This window comes from Anser brachyrhynchus, assembly GCF_964034855.1.
Source record: "Anser brachyrhynchus genome assembly, contig: SCAFFOLD_335, whole genome shotgun sequence".
NCBI classification, from domain to species: domain Eukaryota; kingdom Metazoa; phylum Chordata; class Aves; order Anseriformes; family Anatidae; genus Anser; species Anser brachyrhynchus.
The window spans coordinates 90,798-113,543 of NW_027663629.1; the positions used below are offsets into that span (position 1 = coordinate 90,798).

The 22,746-nt window shown below is 67.0% G+C and overlaps 4 protein-coding genes across 7 annotated transcripts; 1 reads left to right on the plus strand and 3 right to left on the minus strand.

The window, feature by feature from the left end:
• On the minus strand, positions 1 to 11,357 carry MYH14 (myosin heavy chain 14). Its single transcript, XM_080609273.1, has 11 exons — positions 11,251 to 11,357; positions 8,135 to 8,189; positions 7,301 to 7,351; positions 7,008 to 7,169; positions 6,686 to 6,814; positions 6,316 to 6,404; positions 5,075 to 5,195; positions 4,111 to 4,307; positions 3,090 to 3,198; positions 1,633 to 1,805; positions 1 to 364 (listed from the first exon to the last, which is right to left on the minus strand). The coding sequence occupies exons 2-11, from the start codon at positions 8,165 to 8,167 to the stop codon at positions 85 to 87; spliced, it is 1,344 nt and encodes a 447-aa protein (XP_080465399.1). The 5' UTR covers positions 8,168 to 8,189; positions 11,251 to 11,357; the 3' UTR covers positions 1 to 84.
• On the plus strand, positions 11,273 to 16,848 carry ZBTB45 (zinc finger and BTB domain containing 45). 2 transcript variants are annotated; one of them, XM_080609274.1, is made up of 3 exons: positions 11,273 to 11,352; positions 12,468 to 13,603; positions 16,288 to 16,848. In XM_080609274.1, exons 2-3 carry the CDS (start codon positions 12,601 to 12,603, stop codon positions 16,578 to 16,580), a joined length of 1,296 nt encoding a protein of 431 aa, XP_080465400.1. In that variant the 5' UTR covers positions 11,273 to 11,352; positions 12,468 to 12,600; the 3' UTR covers positions 16,581 to 16,848. The 2 variants fall into 2 exon arrangements, with proteins under 2 accessions (XP_080465400.1, XP_080465401.1); XM_080609275.1 differs by having other exon boundaries at positions 11,295 to 11,352; positions 12,447 to 13,603.
• LOC308187125 (uncharacterized protein) lies at positions 12,782 to 20,194 on the minus strand. 2 transcript variants are annotated; one of them, XM_080609279.1, is made up of 4 exons: positions 19,688 to 19,827; positions 18,893 to 18,965; positions 18,016 to 18,459; positions 12,782 to 12,918 (listed from the first exon to the last, which is right to left on the minus strand). In XM_080609279.1, exons 2-4 carry the CDS (start codon positions 18,960 to 18,962, stop codon positions 12,902 to 12,904), a joined length of 531 nt encoding a protein of 176 aa, XP_080465405.1. In that variant the 5' UTR covers positions 18,963 to 18,965; positions 19,688 to 19,827; the 3' UTR covers positions 12,782 to 12,901. The 2 variants fall into 2 exon arrangements, with proteins under 2 accessions (XP_080465405.1, XP_080465404.1); XM_080609278.1 differs by lacking the exon at positions 12,782 to 12,918 and having other exon boundaries at positions 16,840 to 18,459; positions 19,688 to 20,194.
• LOC308187124 (uncharacterized protein) lies at positions 20,194 to 22,712 on the minus strand (the record flags this gene model as incomplete). Of its 2 annotated transcripts, none has more annotated exons than XM_080609277.1 (3): positions 22,237 to 22,712; positions 21,197 to 21,268; positions 20,194 to 20,783 (listed from the first exon to the last, which is right to left on the minus strand). In XM_080609277.1, exons 2-3 carry the CDS (start codon positions 21,261 to 21,263, stop codon positions 20,194 to 20,196), a joined length of 657 nt encoding a protein of 218 aa, XP_080465403.1. In that variant the 5' UTR covers positions 21,264 to 21,268; positions 22,237 to 22,712. The 2 variants fall into 2 exon arrangements, with proteins under 2 accessions (XP_080465403.1, XP_080465402.1); XM_080609276.1 differs by having other exon boundaries at positions 22,226 to 22,712.
• Between the last annotated feature and the right edge of the window lie 34 nt (positions 22,713 to 22,746).

Consider the following 22,746-nt stretch of genomic DNA (forward strand, 5'->3'; position numbering starts at 1 on the left):
TCTGTAGAGCCCCCCTCCCCCCCCAACCCCTAAAGGGGGGGTCAGGAGGGTCCCGGGGGGGGCTCTATGGGGTCAGAGCCACTTTTAGGGCTCCTTGGGGGCGGTTTCGAGGCCCCCCCTGGGACCGGCGGCGGTTTCAAGGGGCTCCCCGGGGGCGGTTTCGGGGCCCCCCCTGGGACCGGGGGCGGTTTCGAGGCCCCCCCGGGGGCCAAGGGCGGTTTTGAGGGTCTCCCCGAGGGCCCACGGGGGGGACCCGCCGCCCCCGCTGTCCCCGCTGTCCTCGCTGTCCTCGCTGTCCTCGCTGTCCTCGTCCTCCCCCCGGAGCATGCGGCGCACGGTGCGGGACAGCGTCAGCGGGTCGCACCTGGGGGCAGCCAGGGGATTTTTTTTTGGGGGGGGGGGCAGAGACCCCCCCCACTGTCCCATAATCCCCCTGGCCCCATACGGCCCCCCCACAATCCCATAAATCCTCTGGCCCCATACAGCCCCCCCCCCCGAGCCCCTCCCACTGTCCCATAATCCTCCTGGCCCCATACGGCCCCCCCCGAGCCCCCCAATATCCCCTAATCCCCCTAGCCCCATACAGCCCCCCCAGAGCCCCCCACTATCCCATAATCCCCCTGGCCATATACAGCCCTCCCCTCCCCCCCCAGCCTCTCGGGAGCCCATAGGGTGCTATAGGGGGCCCACGGGACTCTAGGGAGTCCATAACATGCTATAGGGGCCCACAGAGGTCTCTAGGAAGCCCATGGGGTGCTATAGGGGCCCACAGGGGGCTCTAGGAAGCCCATGGGGTGCTATAGGGGCCCACAGAGATCTTTAGGGAGTCCATAACATGCTATGGGGGCCCACAGGGAGCCCTAGGGAGGCCGTAAGTTTCTATAGGGGCCCACAAAGAGGCTCTAGGGAGTCCATAAGGTGCTATAGGGGCCCACAGAGGTCTCTAGGGAGTCCATAGGGTGCTATAGGGGCCCACAGAGGTCTCTAGGGAGCACATAGGGTGCTATAGGGGCCCACAGGGCGCTCTAGGAAGTCCATAGGGTGCTATAGGGGCCCGTAGGTGTCTCTAGGCAGCCCATAGGGTGCTATAGGGGCCCACAGAGGTCTCTAGGGAGCACATAGGCTGCTATAGGGGCCCACAGGGGGCTCTAGGAAGCCCATAGGGTGCTATAGGGGCCCACAGAGGTCTCTAGGGAGCCCATAGGGTGCTATAGGGGCCCACAGGGCAGTCTAGGGAGTCCATAAGGTGCTATAGGGGCCCACAGAAGTCTCTAGGGAGCCCATAGGGTGCTATAGGGGCCCAGAAGGGGGCCCTAGGAAGCCCATAGGGTGCTATAAGGGCCCAGAAGGGGGCCCTAGGGAGCCTATAGGGTGCTATAGGGGGCCCACAGGGGACTCTAGGGAGTTCATAAGGTGCTATAGGGGCCCACAGGGCACTCTAGGGAGTCCATAAGGTGCTATAGGGGCCCACAGAGGTCTCTAGGGAGCCCATAGGGTGCTATAGGGGCCCAGAAGGGGCTCCTAGGAAGCCCATAGGGTGCTATAAGGGCCCAGAAGGGGGCCCTAGGAAGCCCATAGGGTGCCATAGGGGCCCGTAGGCACCCGCCGGGCGTTACGGACGCGGGCACCCACCTGAGGCGGGCCCGCAGGGCGGCCACGCGGCGCGCGGTGGCAGCGGCGCCGTCCCCGACGTCGTCCAGCGCCCGGCGCAGGCGGTGGCCCTGGGCCTCGACGCGCGCCGTCCCCGCCGCCACCGCCGCCACCTGGTCCCGCAGCGCCCGCTCGGCCGCCTCGGTGGCCTCCGCCTGCGGGGACGGGGTGAGGGGGGGGGACACGGGGTGTGGGGACGCATGGGGGGGACACTGGGGGAGACATGGGGGGGGATAAGACGGGGGACATGGGGGGACATGGGGGAGATGGAAGGGACATGGGGGGGACATGGGGGGACCTTGGGGGGATGGGGGGGACACAGGAGGGACATAGGGGAGATGGGGGGACATGGGGGGACATGGGGGAGATGGAAGGGACATGGGGGGGAATGGGGGGGACAAGGGGGAGATGGAAGGGACATGGGGGGACATAGGGGAGAGATGGGGGACGGGGGACATGGAGGGACAAGGGGGAGATGGAAGGGACATGGGGGGGGACATGGGGGGGACACGGGAGAGATGGGGGACATGGGGCAATAGAAGGGACATGGGGGAGATTGGGGACATGGGGGGACATGGGGGGACCTTGGGGGGATGGGGGAGGACAAGATGGGGGACATGGGGGGGCATGGGGGGGGACACGGGAGGGACATAGGGGAGATGGGGGGACATGGGGGGGCATGGGGGGGACCTTGGGGGGATGGGGGGGCCAAGATGGGGGACATGGGGGGACATGGGGGGGGCATAGGGGAGAGATGGGGGACATGGGGGGGACATGGGGCAATGGAAGGGACATGGGGGAGATTGGGGACATGGGGGGGACATGGGGGGACCTTGGGGGGATGGGGGGGGACACAGGAGGGACATAGGGGAGATGGGGGGACATGGGGGAACATGGGGAGGACATAGGGGAGAGATGGGGGACATGGGGGGGCATGGGGGGGACAAGGGGGAGATGGAAGGGACATGGGGGAGATGGAAGGGACATGGGGGGACACAGTGGGGACATGGGGGAGGAGATGGGGGACACGAGGGGACATGGTAGGGACATGGGGACATGTGCGGGGACAAGGGGGAGATGGGGGGACATGGGGGGACTGGGGGACATGGTGTGGGGACACGGGGACACAGGGCGTGGGGTGACAGGACATGGGGTGACACGTGGCTTTGGGACATGGGGGGGCATGGGGACACGGGGGGACTCGGGGGGACACGGGGGGACGTGCCGCCACTGCGGGGAAACCCAGGGGACGTGGGGTGACACGGGGTGACACTGGGTGACAGAGGGTGACGCCTCCACACCGCCCTCCCCCAGCCCGCTCAGGGAACCCCGCGGGCGACACGCACGCCCGTGACGTGATGCCCCCTCCCCCCCCATAACGTCACCCCCACCCCCGTGACGTCACCCCCCCGGTGATGACGTCACGCCCGTGACGTCACCTGCAGGCGGTAGCGCTCCCCCCGCAGCCGCTGCTCCTCGGCCTCCGCCAGCAGCACCCGCAGGCGCCGTCCCGCCGCCCGCGACGCCCGGGCCAGCGCCGCCCGCGCCCTGTGCCCATGGGTGCCCCGCGTCACCCCCACGGCACCCATGGGTGCCCCGCATCACCCATGGGTGTCCCATGTCACCCCCACGGCACCCATGGGTGCCCCACGGCACCCCCATGGCACCCATGGGTGCCCCGTGGCACCCTCACAGCACCCATGGGTGCCCCACGGCACCTCCCCGGCACCCATGGGTGCCCCACATCACCCTCACGGCACCCATGGGTGCCCCACAGCACCCCCACGGCACCCACGGGCAAGTGAGACCTCAGGGGCACTGTGGGACCCCCCCCAAGACCACCCTGGAGCACCGTGAGCTAAGGTCACCCCACGGCCACCCCGGGGCCACCGTTGGGGCACCCCGGAGCACCCTGAGGACACCCCGGGGCAAATGGTGGTACAACCTGGGGGCACCCAGTACCACCCTGGACCACCCTGAGGCACCCAGGACCACCCTGGGACCACCTCGCACCACCCCGGACCACCCCAGGGCCACCCAAGACCACCCTGGGACATCCTGGGCCACCCAAGACCACCCTGGGACCACCTCGCACCACCCCGGACCACCCCAGGGCCACCCAAGACCAGCCTGGGACCACCCAACACCACCCTGGACCACCCCAGGGCCACCCAAGACCACCCTGGACCACCCTGGGCCACCCAGGACCACCCCAGGGCCACCCAAGACCACCCTGGACCACCCTGGACCACCCTGGGCCACCCAGGACCACCCCAGGGCCACCCAAGACCACCCTGAACCCATCTTGGGGCCCCTCTGGACCACTCCTGGTCCGCTTTGGGGGAATCCGGAGCCACCCTGGGCCCACCTTGGCCCACCTTGGGGCCACCCAAGCCCACCCTGGGCCCACCTTGGACCTCCCGGGACCATCGCCAGCCCCCCGGGGACCCCGCTGCTCACCCGGCCTCGCGGTTCAGCAGCTCCTGGAGGTGGAGGCAGCGGGCGCGCAGGGCGGCCTCGGCCGGGTGCGGGGGCACCCCGGGGTGCTGCAGCCGCCCCCGCAGCCCCCGCTGCTCCCGTTCCAGCTGGGCCCGCGCCCCCGCTGCCGTCCGAGCCCGTGCCCGAGCCCCCGCCAGCGCCCGCTGCAGCTCCTGCGCCTGCACCCATGGGAGTCAGTGCCTGGGGGCAGCCTCGGTGCCCCAAAATGCACCGACGGCGCCCAAAAGGCACCCAGAGCACCCAAAAATGCACCCACAGTACCCAAAAATGCACTCACGGTGCCCCAAAATGCACCCATTGTGCCCCAAAAAGCACCAACGGCACCCAAAAGGCACCCAGAGCACCCAAAAAGGCACCCATGGTGCCCCAAAATGCACCCACGGTGCCCCAAAATGCACCAATGGCGCCCAAAAGGCACCCAGAGCACCCAAAAATGCACAAATAGCACCCAAATATTCGCCCGCTGGACCCAAAAATTTCACCCTCGGCACCAAAAGTGCCCCCACAGCACCCAGACGTGCCCCTCCTCCCCCCCCAACCCCCCAGCCCCTGTACGCCCCCCCCTTTGCACCCCTCTATATGTCCCCCATACGTTCCCCCATAGGCACCCTCACCTCCCCAACAGGTGCCCCCATACGTCCCCCCATAAATTCCTCCCACGTCCCCATACGTCCCCCCATATGCCCCACCCTAGAGGTGCCCTCCGTAGGTGCCCATAGGATCCTCCCATACGTCCCCACCATACGTCCCCCCTATATATTGCCTATAGGTGCACCTACGGGCATTATAGGTGCACCCCCAACTTCCCTCTAGGTGCCCCAAGCCCCAAACAGACAACCCCCAAGACCTGCCATAGGTGCCCTCTATACGTCCCCCATGGCTACCCCTATAGGTGCCCCCTATAGGTGCCCTATAGGTGCCCGACCTGCTCATGCCGCTGGTGCAGGCGCTGCCGCAGCTCCCGGTTGTGCTCCCGCAGCTCCGCCAGTGCCGCCTGCAGCTCCCCGGGGTCCCGGCCCCCCCTGCACCCATAGCGGCTATAGGGGCTGCAAGAGGGTCACGGGGCACGGGGAGTGTAGGGGATGCAGTGTGGGGCCTATAGAGGGTTTGCTGCGGGGGAGGTGGCATGGGGATATAGGGGATGTGCCATGGGGGGTATAGGGGATGTGCCATGGGGAATATAGGGAACATACCCTGGGGGCTATAGGGGTTGTGCCATGGGGGGTATAGGGGATGTGCCATGGAGGCTATAGGGGACATTCTATGGGGAATATCAGGGAAATACCATGGGGGCTATAGGGGATGTGCCATGGGAGGTATAGGGGACATACCATGGGGGCTATAGGGGATGTGCCATGGGGAATATAGGGACACACTATAGGACTGTAGAGGGCATGCCTTGGGGGCTATAGGAGAAGCACCATGGGGGCTATAGGGGACATGACGTGGGCTATAGGAGACAGGCTATGGGGGCTATAGGAGACAGGCTGTGGGGGCTATAGGGGACATGACATGGGCTATAGGGGACAGGCTATGGGGGCTATAGGAGACAGGCTGTGGGGGCTATAGGGGACATGACGTGGGCTATAGGGGACAGGCTATGGGGGCTATAGGAGACAGGCTGTAGGGGCTATAGGGGGCATGACGTGGGCTATAGGGGACAGGCTATGGGGGCTATAGGAGACAGGCTGTGGGGGCTATAGGGGACATGACGTGGGCTATAGGGGACAGGCTATGGGGGCTATAGGAGACAGGCTGTAGGGGCTATAGGGGACATGACGTGGGCTATAGGGGACAGGCTATGGGGGCTACAGGGGACAGCCAATGGGGGCTATAGGGGACATGACGTGGGCTATAGGGGACAGGCTATGGAGGCTATAGGAGACAGGCTGTGGGGGCTACAGGGTACATGACGTGGGCTATAGGGGACAGGCTATGGGGGCTATAGGAGACAGGCTGTGGGGGCTATAGGGGACATGACGTGGGCTATAGGGGATGCTCTGTGGTGTTATAGGGGATGCGCCAATGGGTGCTATAGGGGATGCATCATGGGGGCTATAGGGGCCACGCAGTGGGGGCACCCTATAGCGGGCAGCCTATGGGGGCCATGTATAGGGGCCGTGGGCGTGGCCAGGGAGGGGGGCGTGGCCACGGGCGGGCACTCACGTGGGGCTGGGTGGGCGGGGCATGCGGGCGGCCATGTCGTCGCGCTCCTGCTCCGCCCGCCGCCGGGCATGCTGGGCCGCTGCCACCGCCTGGGGGTGGAGCCACGATGGACACGCCCCCCCCGTAAGCTCCTCCCACAAGCGCCAGCCCTTAGCCCCGCCTCCCTGGTTAATTGGCCCCGCCCCTGGCCCTCTAGCCCCACCCACGGGGCCTACACACCCTCCCATTGGTCGGATAGCACCACCCCCTCCCACATAGCCCCGCCCCCTCGCGTAGCCCCGCCCCCCTCTCCCTTAGCCCCGCCCCCAGCCTCCCTTAGCCCCGCCCCCAAACCCCGTAGCCCCGCCCCCAACCCTGTAGCCCCGCCCACCTGCCGCAGCCGCTCCAGCTCCGCCTCCCGGGCCTGGCGCCGTGACTCCGCCTCCTGCGCCCGAAGCTCCGCCCCCGCTCGGGCGGCGCGTGCTGCCTCCAGCTCCGCCCACAGACCTTGCCCCGCCTCCTGGGGGGCGGGGCTGCGTAAGGCCCGCCCACCCCAAAAGCCCCGCCCCCAACCCCCTTCGCAAAGGCCCCGCCCACCCCCTGAAGCCCCGCCCACACCCCCCCAGCCCCGCGTAAGCCCCGCCCCTTTACAGGCCACACCCCCCTGCCCCACCCCTCCAGGCTCCGCCCACCCGAGGCCTGACCCCGCCCACCTGTTGCTGCCGAAGCCGCTCGTAGGCGCGGTCCCGGGCCCGACAGGCTCCGCCCACCCGTGCCTGGGCTCCGCCCACCGCCAGCTCCAGCGCCCTCAGAGCCCCGCCCTCTGCCAGGCTCCGCCCCCTCTCCTGCGCCAGGCTCCGCCCCAGCGCCGCCACCTAACGGGGGGGCGGGGCACACAGGCTGTGAGTGACAGCTCAGTGCCCCGCCCCCTGACCCGAGGGAGGGCGGGGGCCTGGCGTGTGACTGGCAGCTCCAGGCCCCGCCCCTCCTGCCAGGCCCCTCCCACCTGGTTGCTGAGGTCACGAAGCTCCGCCTCCAGGTCCCTCCGGCGCTGGGCCTGGGGGGGGACGGGGGGGGGGGGACACAAGGGGAGGTGGGGGCAGGGGACCCGGGGGTCCCTTGGGGGGGGGGTGGGGGGGTGGGGGGGGGGTGGGGGGGGGGGCCCTGGGTGGGGGATGGGCTTTCCCACGGTGGGGGGAGGGGAGCGGCGGCTTGGGGACGCCCCGGTCCCCGTCCCCCGCCCCGTGTCCCAATTCCAGCCCCGGGGCCTGGCCTGGGGCCAGCGGGGCCGTGGTTGGGGGGGGGGGCGCCCGGGGGCCCTGGTAAGGGAAGGGGAAGGGGGATGGGTCCCTGGGTCCTATAAGTGATGGAGGGGGGGCCCAAATCCTTGCTGCCCCCCCCCAGGGTAACTTTGGGGGGGGGGATCCCCCAAATCCCTGCTGCCCCCCAGCTGGAAACCTGGGTCCTGTTCCCCACCCCGGTGCCCCCACACCTCTGGGTCCTCCCCCCACACCTGGGTCCCCCCCCCAAACAACCCTGGGGGGGGGTGGGGGGGGGTGCCCTAAATCCCTTGGTGCCCCCTCCAGATCTTTGGGTTTCCGGGGTGGGGGCTCCCCAGATCCCTACATCCCCCCCACCCCAAACACTGGGGTGCCCTGGTTGGGGCTCCCCCAAATCCCTGGGATTCCCCCCCCCCGCCCCAATCACCTGGGTCCCCCCCCCCCCCCCAATTTGTGTCCCCCCCAGTCACCTGGGTCCCCCCTAAACACCTGGGTCCCCTGAGTCACTGTGGGGGGGGTCCCCAAATCCCCAAAATGCCCCCCCCCCAGTCCCCACTCACCTGTGCCAGTCTGGGGGTGCCCTCGTCCACCATAGCCCAAACTTGGGGGGGGGGCCTACAAAAACAAGAGAAGCTGAGGAGACCCTACAATAACATCCCTCACGCCCGGGTCCCTCTGAGGAGGGGGGGGTCGGGAGGGTGGCAGGTGCCACCGCGGTGTCCCCTCGCCTCGCCCTGTCCCCACGGTGCCAAGCCCGGGGACTGGTGGCCGGGGCTGGGCGCTGCCGGTGCCACCGCCGCCGCGGGCACGGGAGGACCCAGGGCACCTCCCACCCATCTCGGCCCCCCCCCCCCCCCGGGGCTGTACCCAGAGCCCGCCCACCCCCCAGGGGACCCAGGTGGCCGGGGACATCGGTTCTGCCCCGCCGGCTGCGGTAGGGCGGCATCGGGGGCCAGCCCTCGCCCGAGGGATGCGGGCGCCTCCCCGGAGCACCCAAGAAACTCCCTGGAGCACCCAAGCGTCTCTCAAGGGCGCCCAAGTGTATAACTGGGCACCCAAGCATCTCCTCAGGGCCCAAAAGCATCTCCAGGGGCACCCAGGAACCTTTCTGGAGCACCCAGAAACTTCCTGGAGCACCCAGGAACCTCCCTGGAGCACCCAGACACTTCCTGGAGCACCCAAGAATCCCCATGGAGCACCCAAGGACCTCCCTGGAGCACCCAAGTGTATAACTGGGCACCCAAGCATCTCCTCAGGGCCCAAAAGCATCTCCAGGGGCACCCAGGAACCTCCCTGGAGCACCCAGAAACTTCCTGGAGCACCCAAGGACCTCCCTGGAGCACCCAAGAACCTACCTGAAGCACCCAAGAATCCCCATGGAGCACCCAAGGACCTCCCTGGAGCACCCAAGTGTATAACTGGGCACCCAAGCATGTCCTCAGGGCCCAAACGCATCTCCAGGGGCACCCAAGGACCTCTGTGGAGCATCCAGAAACTTCCTGGAGCACCCAAGGACCTTCCTGGAGCACCCAAGCATCTCCTCAGGGCCCAAAAGCATCTCCAGGGTACCCAAAAACCTCCCTGGAGCACCCAAGAGCCTACCTGAAGCACCCAAGAATCCCCATGGAGAACCCAAGGACCTCCATAGAGCACCCAAGTGTATAACTGGGCACCCAAGCATCTCCTCAGGGCCCAAAAGCGTCTCCAGGGGCACCCAAGAACCTCCCTGGAGCACCCAAGCACCTCCTAGGGGCACCCAAGGACCTTACTGGAGCTCCCAAGAACCTCCACAGAGCACCCAAATACCTCCTCGGGACAACCAAGCATCTCCCTGGGCACCCAATCATCCTTGAAGCACCTCCCATGCATGTCCCTGGGACACCCAAGCACCTCTTGGGGCACCCAAGCATCTTTTGAGCACCCATGCATCCCCCCGGGGCACCCAAGGACCTTCTTGGAGCACCCAAACACCTCCTTTGAGCACCCAAACACCTCCCCTGACCATCCAAGCACCTTCCTGGAGCACCCAAGCACCTCCACGGGGCACCCAAGCACCCCCATGGGGCACCAAAGCACCTCCATGGGGCACCCAAAGCATCCAGGCACCTCCTTGGGGCACCCGGATATTTGGGTCCCTCCAAAGGGACTCAGACACTCTCTGGGTGGTGGGTGAAGGAGCTAGGGGTGGGTGGGGTTGTGGTGGGTGCACAGCTGCAGGGGGAAGGTGGTCCCTGAGGTATGGTAGAGTGATGTTGGCATGGGTCAAAACGGAGGAACACGGAGCGACACGGGTTGACACGGGTCGACACGGGTTGGCACGGGTCAACACGGGTCGGCATGGGTCAACACGGGTCAACGGAGGTTGACTTTGGTCAACCCAGGTCTGCATGGGTCCAATCGAAGCAGCAGAGTGACACGGGTTAACACGGGCCAACACGGGCCAACACGGGCCAACACGGGCCGACACGGGCCGACACGGGCCAGCACGGGCCAGCACACATCAACATGGGTTGGGATGGGTCAACAAAGAGCAACGTGGGGGAAATGAGCTCAACGGGGATCAACCGTGACGTGGGGCACCAGGCGTGAACGTGGATCAACACTGGGTCAACGCGGGACAACAGAGATTGACACAGGTCAACGCGGATGAACACAGGTGGCCAGGGGGTGAAACGGAGCAGCACAGAGTGACGTGGGTCAACGTGGATCAACGCAGGTCGACATGGGTCATCACAGGTCTACATGGGTCAACACAGACCAACGCAGGTCTACATGGGTTAACATGGGTCATCACAGGTCAACATGGGTCAACATGGACCATCACAAGTCAAAATGGGTCAACACGGGTCTACATGGGTCAACGTGGATCAACACAGGTCAACATGGGTTAACATGGATCAACGCAGGTCTACATGGGTTAACATGGGCCATCACAGGTCAACATGGGTCAACCTATAGGGGGATGCTGGCGGGGGGAAGGGATCCTAGCCCTATGGAGCTCTACAGGGGGCTGCAGCCCTACAAGGTCCCTATGGAGCCCCTATGAGGGCCTAAAAGGGACCGCAGTCCTATAGGGTTTGTACAGGGGTCCCTATAAGGTCTATAGGGGACTCTGCCCCAGAAGGTCCATACAGGGGTCTATAGGGACCAACAGGGTCCTTACAGATCTCCATAGGGGACTGGGGCCCTAAGAGGCCCCAATGGGGCCTGCAGGGTTTGTGGGTCCCTGTGGAGGCGCCTATGGGGTTCTATAGGGGTCTGCAGCCCCATGGGGTCCCTATGGGGTCTCTGTGGGGTCCCTATGGGGTCCCTACGGGGTCTTTATGGGGTCCCTACAGGATCCCTATGGGGTCCTTACGGGGTTCTTATGGGGTCCCGATGGGGTTCTTATGAGGTCCCTGTGGGGTCCCTATGCGGACCTTATGGGGTCCCTATGGAGTCCCTGTGGGGTCCCAACGGGGTTCTTATGGGGTTCCTACGGGGTCCTTATGGGGTCCCTGTGGGGTCCCTGTGGCGTCCCTAGGGGGTCCCTATGGGGTCCCTACAGGATCCCTATGGGGTTCCTACGGGGTTCTTATGGGGTCCCTATGGGGTCCCTACGGGGCCCCTCCTGGCCTCCCGTCTCTATGGTGCGGGGAGCAGCTCCCCCCCCGTCCCTCCCTCCCTCCCCGCTCACTTCCGCCCCGGCCCCTCCGGCGCCGGAAGTGACGCGCCGTGGCGGACCGGAAGCGGCGGCGGCGGCGCTTCGGGGGCCGGCGGCGGCTGCCGCGGGCGCGAGGTGAGTGCGGCCCCGCCCCCCCGCGCGGCCCCCGCCCCCCTCCCTCCCCCGCCGCGCTGACGTCACCCGGCCGGCGGTGACGTCACTCCCGAAGCGGCCCCGGCCCCCGGGGGCTTCGCCGGGCCCGGGCGGTGTCAGCGGGGCTCGTGACGTCATCGGCGGCGTCACCAAGCCCTGGTGGCACCCCAGGAGGGGTCCCCAGCCCTTGATGACGTCATCAGTGGTGTCCCCAACCCCTGGTGGCACCCCAGGAAGTGTCCGCAGGCCATGATGACGTCATCGGCGGTGTCACCAACCCTAGTGGCACCCCAGGAGGCGTCCCCAGCCCTTGATGACGTCATTAGAGGTGTCACCAAGCCCTGGTGGCACCCATGAAGTGTCCCCAGCCCTTGATGACGTCATCAGAGGTGTCCCGAACCCCTCATGGCACCCGTAAAGTGTCCCCAGCCCTTGATGACGTCATCAGAGGTGTCACCAAGCCCTGGTGGCACCCGTAAAGTGTCCCCAGGCCCTGATGATGTCATCAGAGGTGTCCCCAACCCCTGGTGGCACCTCATGAAGTGTCCCCAGACCCTGGTGATGTCATTGGCAGTGTCACCAACCCTGGTGGCACCCCATAAAGTGTCCCCAAGCCCTGATGATGTCATCAGTGGTGTCCCCAACCCCCGGTGACACCCCATACGACGTCCCCAGCCCGTTGCTCTTCCCACAGATGTCCTCAGCCCCTGGTGACACCCCGTAAGGTGTCCCCAACCCCTGGTGGCACCCCATATGGTGTCCCCAACCCCTGGTGAGACCCTGTAAGGTGTCCCCAACCCCTGGTGGCACCCCATGAGGTATCCCGAGACCCTGCTGATGTCCTCAATGGTGTCCCGAACCCCTGGTGGCACCCCGTAAGGTGTCCCCAACCCCCGGTGACACCCCGTAAGGCGTCCTCAGACCTAGCCGATGTCCTCCACGGTGTCCCCAACCCCTGGTGGCACCCCATAAGGTGTCCCCAAGCCCCGGTGACACCCCGTAAGGCGTCCTCAGACCTGCCGACGTCCCCCACAGTGTCCCCCAACCCCTGGTGGCACCCCGTACGACGTCCCCAGCCCCCGCTGCTCTTCCCGCAGGTACCTGCGGACCTCGCCGACCGCCCCTCCGGTGGCCTCCCCGGTCCCCTCGTCCGCCGTCTCTCTTCATCGTCATCCCCCGTCGGCATCCCCCGTTGTTGTTGTCCCCCGTCGTCATCGTCCCCCGTCGGCCATGGCGGAGGCGGTGCACTACATCCACCTGCAGAACTTCAGCCGCTCGCTGCTGGAGACCCTCAACGGGCAGCGCCTGGGCGGCCACTTCTGCGACGTGACCGTGCGCATCCGCGAGGCCACCCTGCGCGCCCACCGCTGCGTCCTGGCCGCCGGCAGCCCCTTCTTCCACGACAAGCTGCTCCTGGGCCACTCGGCCATCGAGGTGCCGCCCGTCGTCCCCAGCGGGGCCGTGCGCCAGCTGGTGGAGTTCATGTACAGCGGCTGCCTGGTGGTGGCCCAGTCGGAAGCCCTCCAGATCCTCACCGCCGCCTCCATCCTGCAGATCAAGACGGTCATCGACGAGTGCACCCAGATCATCTCCCAGAGCCGCGGCCCCAAGGCGCTGCCGCCCGCCCGCGTGCCGGCGCCACCGCCGGTGGCGCCCGGTGCCCGCCGCAAGCTCCGCGAGCTCCTGGGGCCACCGCCGGAGCCCGAGGGCTACCTGGGGCCGCCGAGCTGTCACAGCCGCAAGCAGCGGCAGCCGTTGAGGCTCCAGCTGCCGGTCAAGGAGGAGGAGGAGGAAGAGGAGGAGGAAGAGGAGGAGGAGGAGGAGGTGGTGGCGGCGGCGGCAGGCGCTGAGGAGGAAGGCTCGGTGCCCCCGGCGCCGTTCCCCGCCGAGGAGCCCCCGTTTTTTGGTGCCCCCGAGGTCTTCTCCGACGCTTTCCTGCCGCCCTGGCCAGGCGAGGACGGGGGCAAGGTGGGACCCGAGTGCGGCTTGGAGGCATCTGGACGGGGTTCGGCCTTCGGGGCCGAGGTGGCGCCAGCAGGGAACAGCCTGGGGTTCGCCCCCCCGGTGCCCCCACTTTACGAGGAGGGGGGGACGAGTGGCGGCGTCCCCTCGGTCCCCAAGGTGCCGCGGGCCGGTCCCTCGCGTCGCCCCGAGCCGTCCTACCAGTGCGGCCACTGCCAGAAGACCTTCAGCTCCCGCAAGAACTACACCAAGCACATGTTCATCCACTCCGGTAAGGGGACGCGGTGGGGACACGGGGACAAAGCGGGTCCCTCGGGGGTCTCTGATGATGACAAAGGATCATCGGGGGGGATGAGGGACGTGGGGCAAGGGAGGTGGCGACGTGGAGATGGTGACACTGGAGGACGGGGTTGAGGGCATCACGGGGATGTCCAGGGTGAGGAGATGACGAGGAACGTGGATGGGGAACACGATGGAGTAAGGGGTAGGGACAAGAAGCCACAGGGTACAGGGGGACATGGGACGCAAGGGTGGCCGTGTCCCCCCCGTGTGCTCTGTGTTGACCCACCTTGACCCACGTCGACGTGCATTGACCCACCTTGACATGCGTTGACCTTTGCCACACCGCGCGGATCCGGCGACACGGCCTGCGCCGTACGGACGCGTGTCGCTCCACTTTGAGCCACCTGGACCCGTGTTCGTCTGCATGGGCTTGGGTCGTGTCGCTCAGCTGGTCCCCGTGGACCTGCGCTGACCCACGTTGCTCCGCCTCCATCTGTTGACCCACGTTGTTCTGGAGTTGTTCTTGTTCCATCTTGATGCGTTGACCTGTGTTGATCCATGTTGACCTTCCATGTTGAGCTGTCAACCTGTGTTGACTTTTTTGGACCCGTGTCACTCTGTTGACCCACCGTGACCTGTGTTGACCCATGTAGACGTATATTGAGCTGTGTTGACCCATGTAGACGTACATTGAGCTCTGCTGGCCCCGTGTTGTTCTAGAGTTGATCTCTCTCGCTCCATGTTGATGCGTTGACCTGTGTTGATCCACGTTGATACGTCGCTCCATGTCGAGCTGTCACGTGTGTTGATCCCTGTTTACCTTCCACATTGACCTGTGTCACTCTGTTGACCCACCATGACCTGTGTTGACCCATGTTGACATACGTTGAGCTGTGTTGACCCACGTTGTTCTAGGGTTGATCTCTCTTGCTCCATGTTGCTGCATTGACCTGTGTTGATCCATGTTGACACGTCGCTCCATGTCGAGCTGTCACGTGTGTTGATCCGTGTTGACCTTCCACGTTGACCTGTGTCACTCTGTTGACCCACCATGACCTGTGTTGACCCATGTTGACATACGTTGAGCTGCGTTGCCCCATGTTTTTCTAGGGTTCATCTCTCTTGCTCCATGTTGATGCGTTGACCTGTGCTGATCCACGTTGACACGTCGCTCCATGTCGAGCTGTCAACTTGCGTTGACCCGTGTCACTCTTTCTTGACCCACAATGACCCGCGTTGGTCCACGTTGACCTAAGTTGAGCTGTGTAGACCCATGTTGCCCTGCCGCCGTGCTGACCACCGACCCACCAAGCCCCACGTTGATCCATGTGGACGTATGCTGAGCTGTGTAGACCCTTGTTGACCCATCACTGTGTTGACCTGTTGACCCACAAAGCCCCACGTCGGTCCACGCTGATGTATGTTGTTCCGTGCCAGTCCGTTAACCCATGTCACCGTTGACCTGCTGACCCACGAAGCCCCACGTTGCACCATGTTGGCCCACGCTGTCCTGTGCGACGTGTGTTGACCTGTGTCAATCCGTGTTGACCGCGTCACTCCGTTTTGACCTGTCGCTCCACATTGCTTGCATTGATCTGCATTGACCCGTCTCGCTCCGCGTTGACCCATCTTGCTCCGCCTTGACCCATCTCCCTCCGCATTGACCCATCTCCCTCCGCATTGACCCATCTCCCTCCGTGTCGACCCATCTCGCTCCAAATTGATCCATCTCCCTCTACGTTGACCCATCTCGCTCCGCCTTGACCCATCTCGCTCCAAATTGATCCATCTCCCTCTACGTTGACCCATCTCGCTCCGCCTTGACCCATCTCGCTCCAAATTGACCCATCTCCCTCCACGCTGACCCATCTCGTTCCAAATTGACCCATCTCACTGCGCGTTGACCCATCTCCCTCCACGCTGACCCATCTCGCTCCGCATTGACCCATCTCGCTCCGCGTTGACCCATCTCCCTCCGCGCTGACCCGTCTCGCTCCGCGTCGACCCGTCTCGCTCCGCCTTGACCCATCTCCCTCCGCGTTGACCCATCTCCCTCCGCGTTGACCCATCTCGCTCCAAACTGACCCATCTCACTCCACGTTGACCCATCTCGCTCTGCGTTGACCCATCTCGCTCTGCGTTGACCCATCTCGCTCCGCACTGACCCGTCTCACTCCAAATTGACCCATCTCGCTCCAAATTGACCCATCTCCCTCCACGCTGACCCATCTCGTTCCAAATTGACCCATCTCACTGCGCGTTGACCCATCTCCCTCCACGCTGACCCATCTCGCTCCGCATTGACCCATCTCGCTCCGCGTTGACCCATCTCCCTCCGCGCTGACCCGTCTCGCTCCGCGTCGACCCGTCTCGCTCCGCCTTGACCCATCTCCCTCCGCGTTGACCCATCTCCCTCCGCGTTGACCCATCTCGCTCCAAACTGACCCATCTCACTCCACGTTGACCCATCTCGCTCTGCGTTGACCCATCTCGCTCTGCGTTGACCCATCTCGCTCCGCACTGACCCGTCTCACTCCAAATTGACCCATCTCGCTCCAAATTGACCCATCTCGCTCCGCGCTGGCCCGTGTTGATCCGTCTTGCCCCGTGTTGATCCGTCTTGCCCCATGTTGATCCGTCTTGCCCCACGTTGACCCGTTTGTCTCTCCGCAGGCGAGAAGCCCCACCAGTGCTCCATCTGCTGGCGCTCCTTCTCCCTCCGCGACTACCTGCTGAAGCACATGGTGACCCACACGGGCGTCCGCGCCTTCCAGTGCAGCGTCTGCTGCAAGCGCTTCACTCAGAAGAGCTCCCTCAACGTCCACATGCGCACCCACCGAACCGAGCGCTTCCAGTGCCGCCTCTGCACCAAGGGCTTCTCCCACCGCACCCTCCTCGAGCGGCACGCCGCTGCCACCCACCCCGTGCCGCCACCAGGACCGCCGCCAGGGCCGCCACCGCCTTGAGCCGTGGCCAAACGCCGAGGGCACGGGCGCCGGACGTGCTCACGCGGCGCGAGGGTGCTGCGGGGGGCTCTTTGAGCACTTTGGGGTGAAACCTGGAGGACTTTGGCCTGGATGGACAGATGGAGGGACACAGGGTCCGTCCCGCTCGTCCCCTCCCAACCAGGATGCGCTTCCCGATGACGGGGTTCCCGTCCCCTCGTGCCGCGGCCGGTCAGACGCGCTCCGTGGCGCTGACGGGTGGTGGAACTCAACACGTGGGTTTTAAGGACTTGTTTAGTGCCGTTAGTGCGATTATTTGCCCTAAAAATCCCCCTCCCCCCCTGCCCCCAGCTGCTTGTCCGTGCATGAATGGACAGGGCTGAACCGTGGGCATGTGGCCACCACAGAGGGGCCACGGCGGCAGCCGGCTGCGTCACGGGGCCTCCCCGAGTCTTTGCAACGACACCGGGCGCCAACGGGGCCAAATTATGTCCCGGTGGCCACCGCAGGAAGGCTGCAGAAGCCATCGGGCCACGTCGTGGGTCCTCCCCACGTCTTCGCGTCCGCGTTCAGCCCCACTGCCACCTCCGGTTGCCCACACGGCTTCTCCAAGAGCCACCGGGGGGGCGCCAGTGGGGCCAAATCACCTCCCCGTTGGCCACATCGTGGACCCTCCCACGTCCTCGCCTTGGCAGTGGGCACCGGTGGGACCCAGCCACATCTCTGTGGCCACCACTGAAGAGCTGGGTGGCTGCTGGCCACGTTGCGGACGCTTCCCGAGTCTTTGCGCTGATGGCGGGCGCCGAAAGGGCCAACCCGCAGCCCCGTGGCCACCAAAGAAGGGCTGTGTAGCCATTAGCCACCTCATGAGTCCTCCCCTTTGTGGCCACTTTTGTCCCCCAGTCCCGTGGCCGTTTGCCCGCAGGGGTTGCCCACAATACCGAGCGTCGCGGGGGCCAAGCCACGTCCCCACGTGGCCACCGCAGGAGGGCCACAGGAGCCGTTGGCCACGTCACGGATCCTCCCCGAGTCCTTGCGTTGACGATGGACACCGACGGGGCCTAACCAGGTCCCCGTGGCCACCACGGAAGGGCCGTAGGAACCACCGGCCACATCACAGATCCTCCCGAAACCGTTGTGTTGACGACGGGCAGGGCCCGACCACGTCCCCAGGGGCCACCAGAGAAGGGCTGGAGCAGCCACAGGCCGCGTCGTGGCTCTTCCACGAATCCTTCCGTCGGCAACGGGCACCAAGAGGGCAAACCCCATCCCTGCGGCCACCGCAGAACCGCCGCCGCCTCCTCCCCTCACCCCGGGGAGTCCCCTCAGAGCCCCCGGCGCACAGCCAGCGCCGGGCCGGGCCCCCGTTCGGTAGCGTGGAGGCGGCGGTGGCGGACGAGGTGGGAACCTCGGCTGAAGGTTTTGGGGCAATCGGGGCAGCGGTAGGGCTTCTCACCGGTGTGCGTGCGCTGGTGCTCGACGAGGCGGGAGCTCTCGCTGAAGCGTTTGTCGCACTGGCCGCACCGGAAGGGCTTCTGGCCGCTGTGGAGGCGGCGGTGCTGGCTGAGGTTGGAGCTCCAGCCGAAGCGTTTGCCGCAGGCGCCGCACTCGTAGGGCTTCTCGCCGGTGTGGGCGCGCTGGTGCTGGAGCAGGTTGGAGTTCTGGGTGAAGCTCTTGGCGCAGGCGCCGCACTTGTAGGGCTTCTCGCCCGTGTGGGTGCCCAGGTGGCGCATCAGGTGCGAGCTCTGCCCGAAGGCCTTGCCGCACTCGGTGCACTTGTAGGGCTTGCGGGGGGGTGCGGGGGGCGGCCCCCAGGGCCACTCCGGCCCAAGGGGAGGTGGTGGCGGCGGGGACGTCGCCAGACCCTCGGGGGCGTCCGCCTCGGGGGGCTCCATGGTGCCTGGGGGAGGACGGAGATGGGTGGCGGCGTGGGGAGCGGTAATCGCCCTTCCCGAGCGCTGATTGCCCCCCCGAGCTCCCTAATTGCCCCCCTGAGCTCCCTAATTGCCCCCCTGAGCTCCCTAATTGCCCCCCCGATCACCCAAATTGCCAACAGATCGCCCAAATTGCCCCATGTTCACCCAAATTGCCCCCCCGGTCACCCAAACTGCCCCCCCAGTCACCCAAATTACCCCCCAGTCACCCAAACTGCCCCCCCGGTCACCCATATTACCCCCCTGATCACCCAAACTGCCCCCCCGATCACCCAAATTACCCCCCCCGGTCACCCAAATTACCCCCCCCGGTCACCCAAACTGACAAGGCCCCCACCCCTCTGTGCCCCCCACCCCATAATACACTTTTGTGCCCCCCCCCTCGGGGACAGGACTCACCTTCGTGGCCACCGGGGGCTGTCCCCCCGTCCCGGTCCCGGTCCCCAAGCTGCTCGTCTGGCTGCTTCATGGCCTGGGGGGAGAATTTGGGGAGGGGGTTACGAGGGAGGGGGTCTTAGCCCCTGTGTCCCACTCCCCTCCCCCATGCCCAGAGGGAGGACCCAGGTGGGAATGGGGGGAGCAGGGTGGGCTGAGGGGGGTAGATGGGGCTGGGGGGGGTCCTAGAGGGGTTCTAGAAGGGTCCTGGGGGGTTCCAGGAGGGTCTGGGGGGCTTCTAGGGGGTCGTGGGGGGGGGTCATAGAGCTGGGGGGGCTGAGGGGGGGGTCAGGGGCTCCCTGAGGTGGGGGGCGGGGGGGTCTTGGGAATGAGGGGAGCCCGAGGGGTGAACGGGCCCAGTTTTGGGGTCCTCCCCTAAATCCCCCCCTCCCCCCCCGCCCCCAAATCACCTCAACGCCGCCGCGGAGCCTCCCGCAGACACCGCCCCGCGCCCCCGGAAGCACTCGGGCCCCACCAGGGGCCGCTCTGCGCTGCTCGGAGGACCCGGACTCGATGGTGTTAACCCCTTCCCCACCACTGCCCCCGCTATTGCCCCCCCCCCCCCCGATTCCCCCCCTCCCCAGGGGTGCAGGGGACACCCGCCCCCCCCCATACACGTTATAGGGGGGTGTTTAAGGGCAGTTTTTCCCCTTTTCGCCCCATTTAGGGGCCTGGTGCTGCCCCCCCAGTTCCCAGGGGGGTCTCTGGGGGAGGGGGGGGGAAGGAGGGGGTCTGGGGGCAGTTTTGGGGTGTCCGGACCTGGATCGGGGTGTCCCCAAGGCTATCGGTGTCCCCAGGAGCGCGTGACAAGCGGCGTCCTCGCAGCAAGGGGCAGAGTCAAGGGGATTCTCCGCTCCCCGCGTAGGGCGGGGGCCGGGAAGGTTCCCGGAGGCACCTTCGGCGGCACCGGGGGGGGGGGGGGGCCCGATTTTTGGTGTCCCCAAAGGCTTCTCGTGTCCCCAGGCGCGCGCAGCGAGGCCGCGGGCGCCGGCGGCGGCCCCGCGGCGACGGGCAGGGCTAAGGGCATCCTCCGAGCCTCGCGTTTCGGGGACCGGTGCCGGGGGGGGGGGGGGCGCCCAGAAGGAGATCCGGTGACATTCGGCGCTTTCGGCGGTGTCCCCGAGCGTTTCCGCGCGTCCCCGCGGGCGCTCCCGGCGTGGGCAGAGCTGAGGGGATTCCCGACGTCCGCGTCCGGCGTTTCGGGGACGTTCGGCGTCCCCGGAGGCGGCGGCGTTGGCGTTGCCACCAGCCCGGCGTCCCCGCGGCTACTTGTGCCCCCGCTGGTGCGTGACGAGGCCGGAGCGCTGGCGGAAGCGCTTGCCGCAGCGCGGGCAGGGGAAAGGCTTCTCCCCGGTGTGGATGCGGCGGTGAGCGGCCAGGTGGGAGGCGACGGCGAAGGCTTTGCCGCAGTCGCCGCAGGCGTGCGGCCGCTCGCCGGTGTGGCCGCGGCGGTGCAGGGCCAGCGCCGAGCTCTGGCTGAAGCGCTTGCCGCAGTGGGCGCAGGCGAAGGGCCGCTCGCCCGTGTGGACGCGCCGGTGCACCGCCAGGTGGGAGGCGACGGCGAAGGCTTTGCCGCAGTCGCCGCAGGCGTGCGGCCGCTCGCCGGTGTGGAGGCGCCGGTGCAGGCCCAGGGCCGAGCTCTGGCTGAAGCGTTTGCCGCAGTGGGCGCAGGCGAAGGGGCGCTCGCCCGTGTGGACGCGCCGGTGCACCGCCAGGCGCGAGCGGGCGCCGAAGGTCTTGCCGCAGTCGGCGCAGCGGTGCGGGCCGGGCGGCGGTGGCGGCGGGGACGCGGGGACGGCGTCGTGCTGGTGGCGGGGGGCGGGAGGTGACGGCGGCGGGGGTGGCCCCGGAGGTGCTGAGGAGGGAGGGGAGGAGGTGAGGAGGGGACACGAGGCGGCGGGGGAGCGGGGAGCGGGGTGGGGACACGTGGAGGGGGGTGGGGGGCACCGGGAGTGGCACGGGGGACATGGGGAGTGACATGGGGACACGTGGAGTGGGGTGGGGGGGACATGGAGAGTGACATGGGGGAGATGTGGAGTGACGGGGGGGCACGTGGAGGGGGCTGGGGGCACGTGGAAGGGGGTGGGGGGCATGTGGAGGGGGGTGGGGGCACGTGGAGGGGGGTGGGGGGCACGTGGAGGGGGACATGGGGGACATGTGGAGAGACGGGGGCACGTGGAGCGGGGTGGGGGACACATGGAGGGGGGCACGTGGGGGGGGGGGGCACGTGGGGGGGGGGGGGGGACAGGAGGGGACAGGGATGCTGACCTGGGGGGACGAGGGGGGGACGCTGCCCCGGGGCCACCAACGTCCAGGAGCCTTCGGCCACAAACATGGCGCCTGTGGGGACACTGCTGCCACCCAGTGCTCCCAGTAACCCCCCCAGTGCTCCCAGTCACCCCTCCCAGTGCTCCCACCCCAAGGCCCTGTCCCTGTCCCAAGGCCCTGTCCCTGTCCCAAGGCCCTGTCCCGGTCCCAAGGCCCTGTCCCGGTCCCAGCCCCCCCCCCCCAAAAGCCCTGTCCCTTTCCCCATCCCAGCCCGTGTCCCTGTCCCTGTCCCAAGGCCCCCTCCCAAGATCCTGACCCCATCCCGTGCCCTGTCGCTGTCCCAAGGCCCCGTCCCCATCCCAGACCCCGTCCCCATCCCCGTCCCAAGGCCCTGTCCCCATCCCAAGCCCCATCTCAGGCCCTGTCCCCATTCCAGGCCCTATCCCAAGACCCTGTCCCCGTCTCAGGCCCTGTCCCTGTCCCCATCCCAGGCCCCGTCCCCATCCCAAGGCCCCGTCCCAAGGCCTCATCCCAAGGCCCCGTCCCAAGGCCTCATCCCAGGCCTGTCCCCCATCGAGGCCCTGTCCCTGTCCCCACCCCCATTCCGAGGCCCTGTCCCAGGCCCTGTTCCCATCCCCGTCCCCATCCCAGGCCCTGTCCCTGTCCCAAGGCCCCCTCCCAAAGCCCTGTTCCTGTCCCAGGCCCTATCCCAAGGCCCTGTCCCCATCTCAGGCCCTGTCCCTGTCCCTATCCCAGGCCCTGTCCCCATCCCAAGCCCAATCCCAGGCCCCGTCCCCATTCCAGGCCCTATCCCAAGGCCCTGTCCCCATCCCAGGCCCCGTCCCCATCCCAAGGCCCCGTCCCAAGGCCTCATCCCAGGCCCGTCCCCCATCGAGGCCCTGTCCCTGTCCCCGTCCCCATCCCAAGGCCCTGTCCCAAGGCCCTGTCCCCAGCCCAGACCCGCTGCCCAGCCCCGGCCGCCCCCCCCCCGGCACGAAGCCCCCCCTCCCCGTTCCCCCCGCCGCCCACCGCGGCCAAACCGGAGTGACTCCGGAGCAGCTGCGAGGCGCCTGAGGCGTTCGCCGAGCTGGTTGGCTCCGCGCGCTGTCAATCAGCGCCGCCGAACCGCCTTCTCGACGAGAGCGGGCGCGGATTGGCTGGGCGCCGCGTCCATCTTCAAGGCACCGCCTTCCCTGAGGGGATCCGGCTGCTGATTGGTCCGCAGCCCACCACCCCCCCCCTCAGTTTCTAAGCCACCCTCTCGGTCTCTAAGCCAAAGCCGCCCTCGCACCGTGAGAGCGGAGCGCTCGGAAGGAGGGGATTGGATTCGCGCGCTGTCAATCCGCACCACCCACCCTTCTAATTGGCTCAGCATTCCACCTCCCCACCCTGATTGGCCAACACCCCTTTAACCCCACCCCTCTCACCCTCCTTCCCTGCCTTGCCATCCCGCCCTCACCTCCCATTGCTTCCCCTGCCTGTCAATCCCCTCTTTGCCCCTCCCACCCCGCTGGGAGCCGCCGCTGATTGGCTGCCGGCCGCAGAGCCGC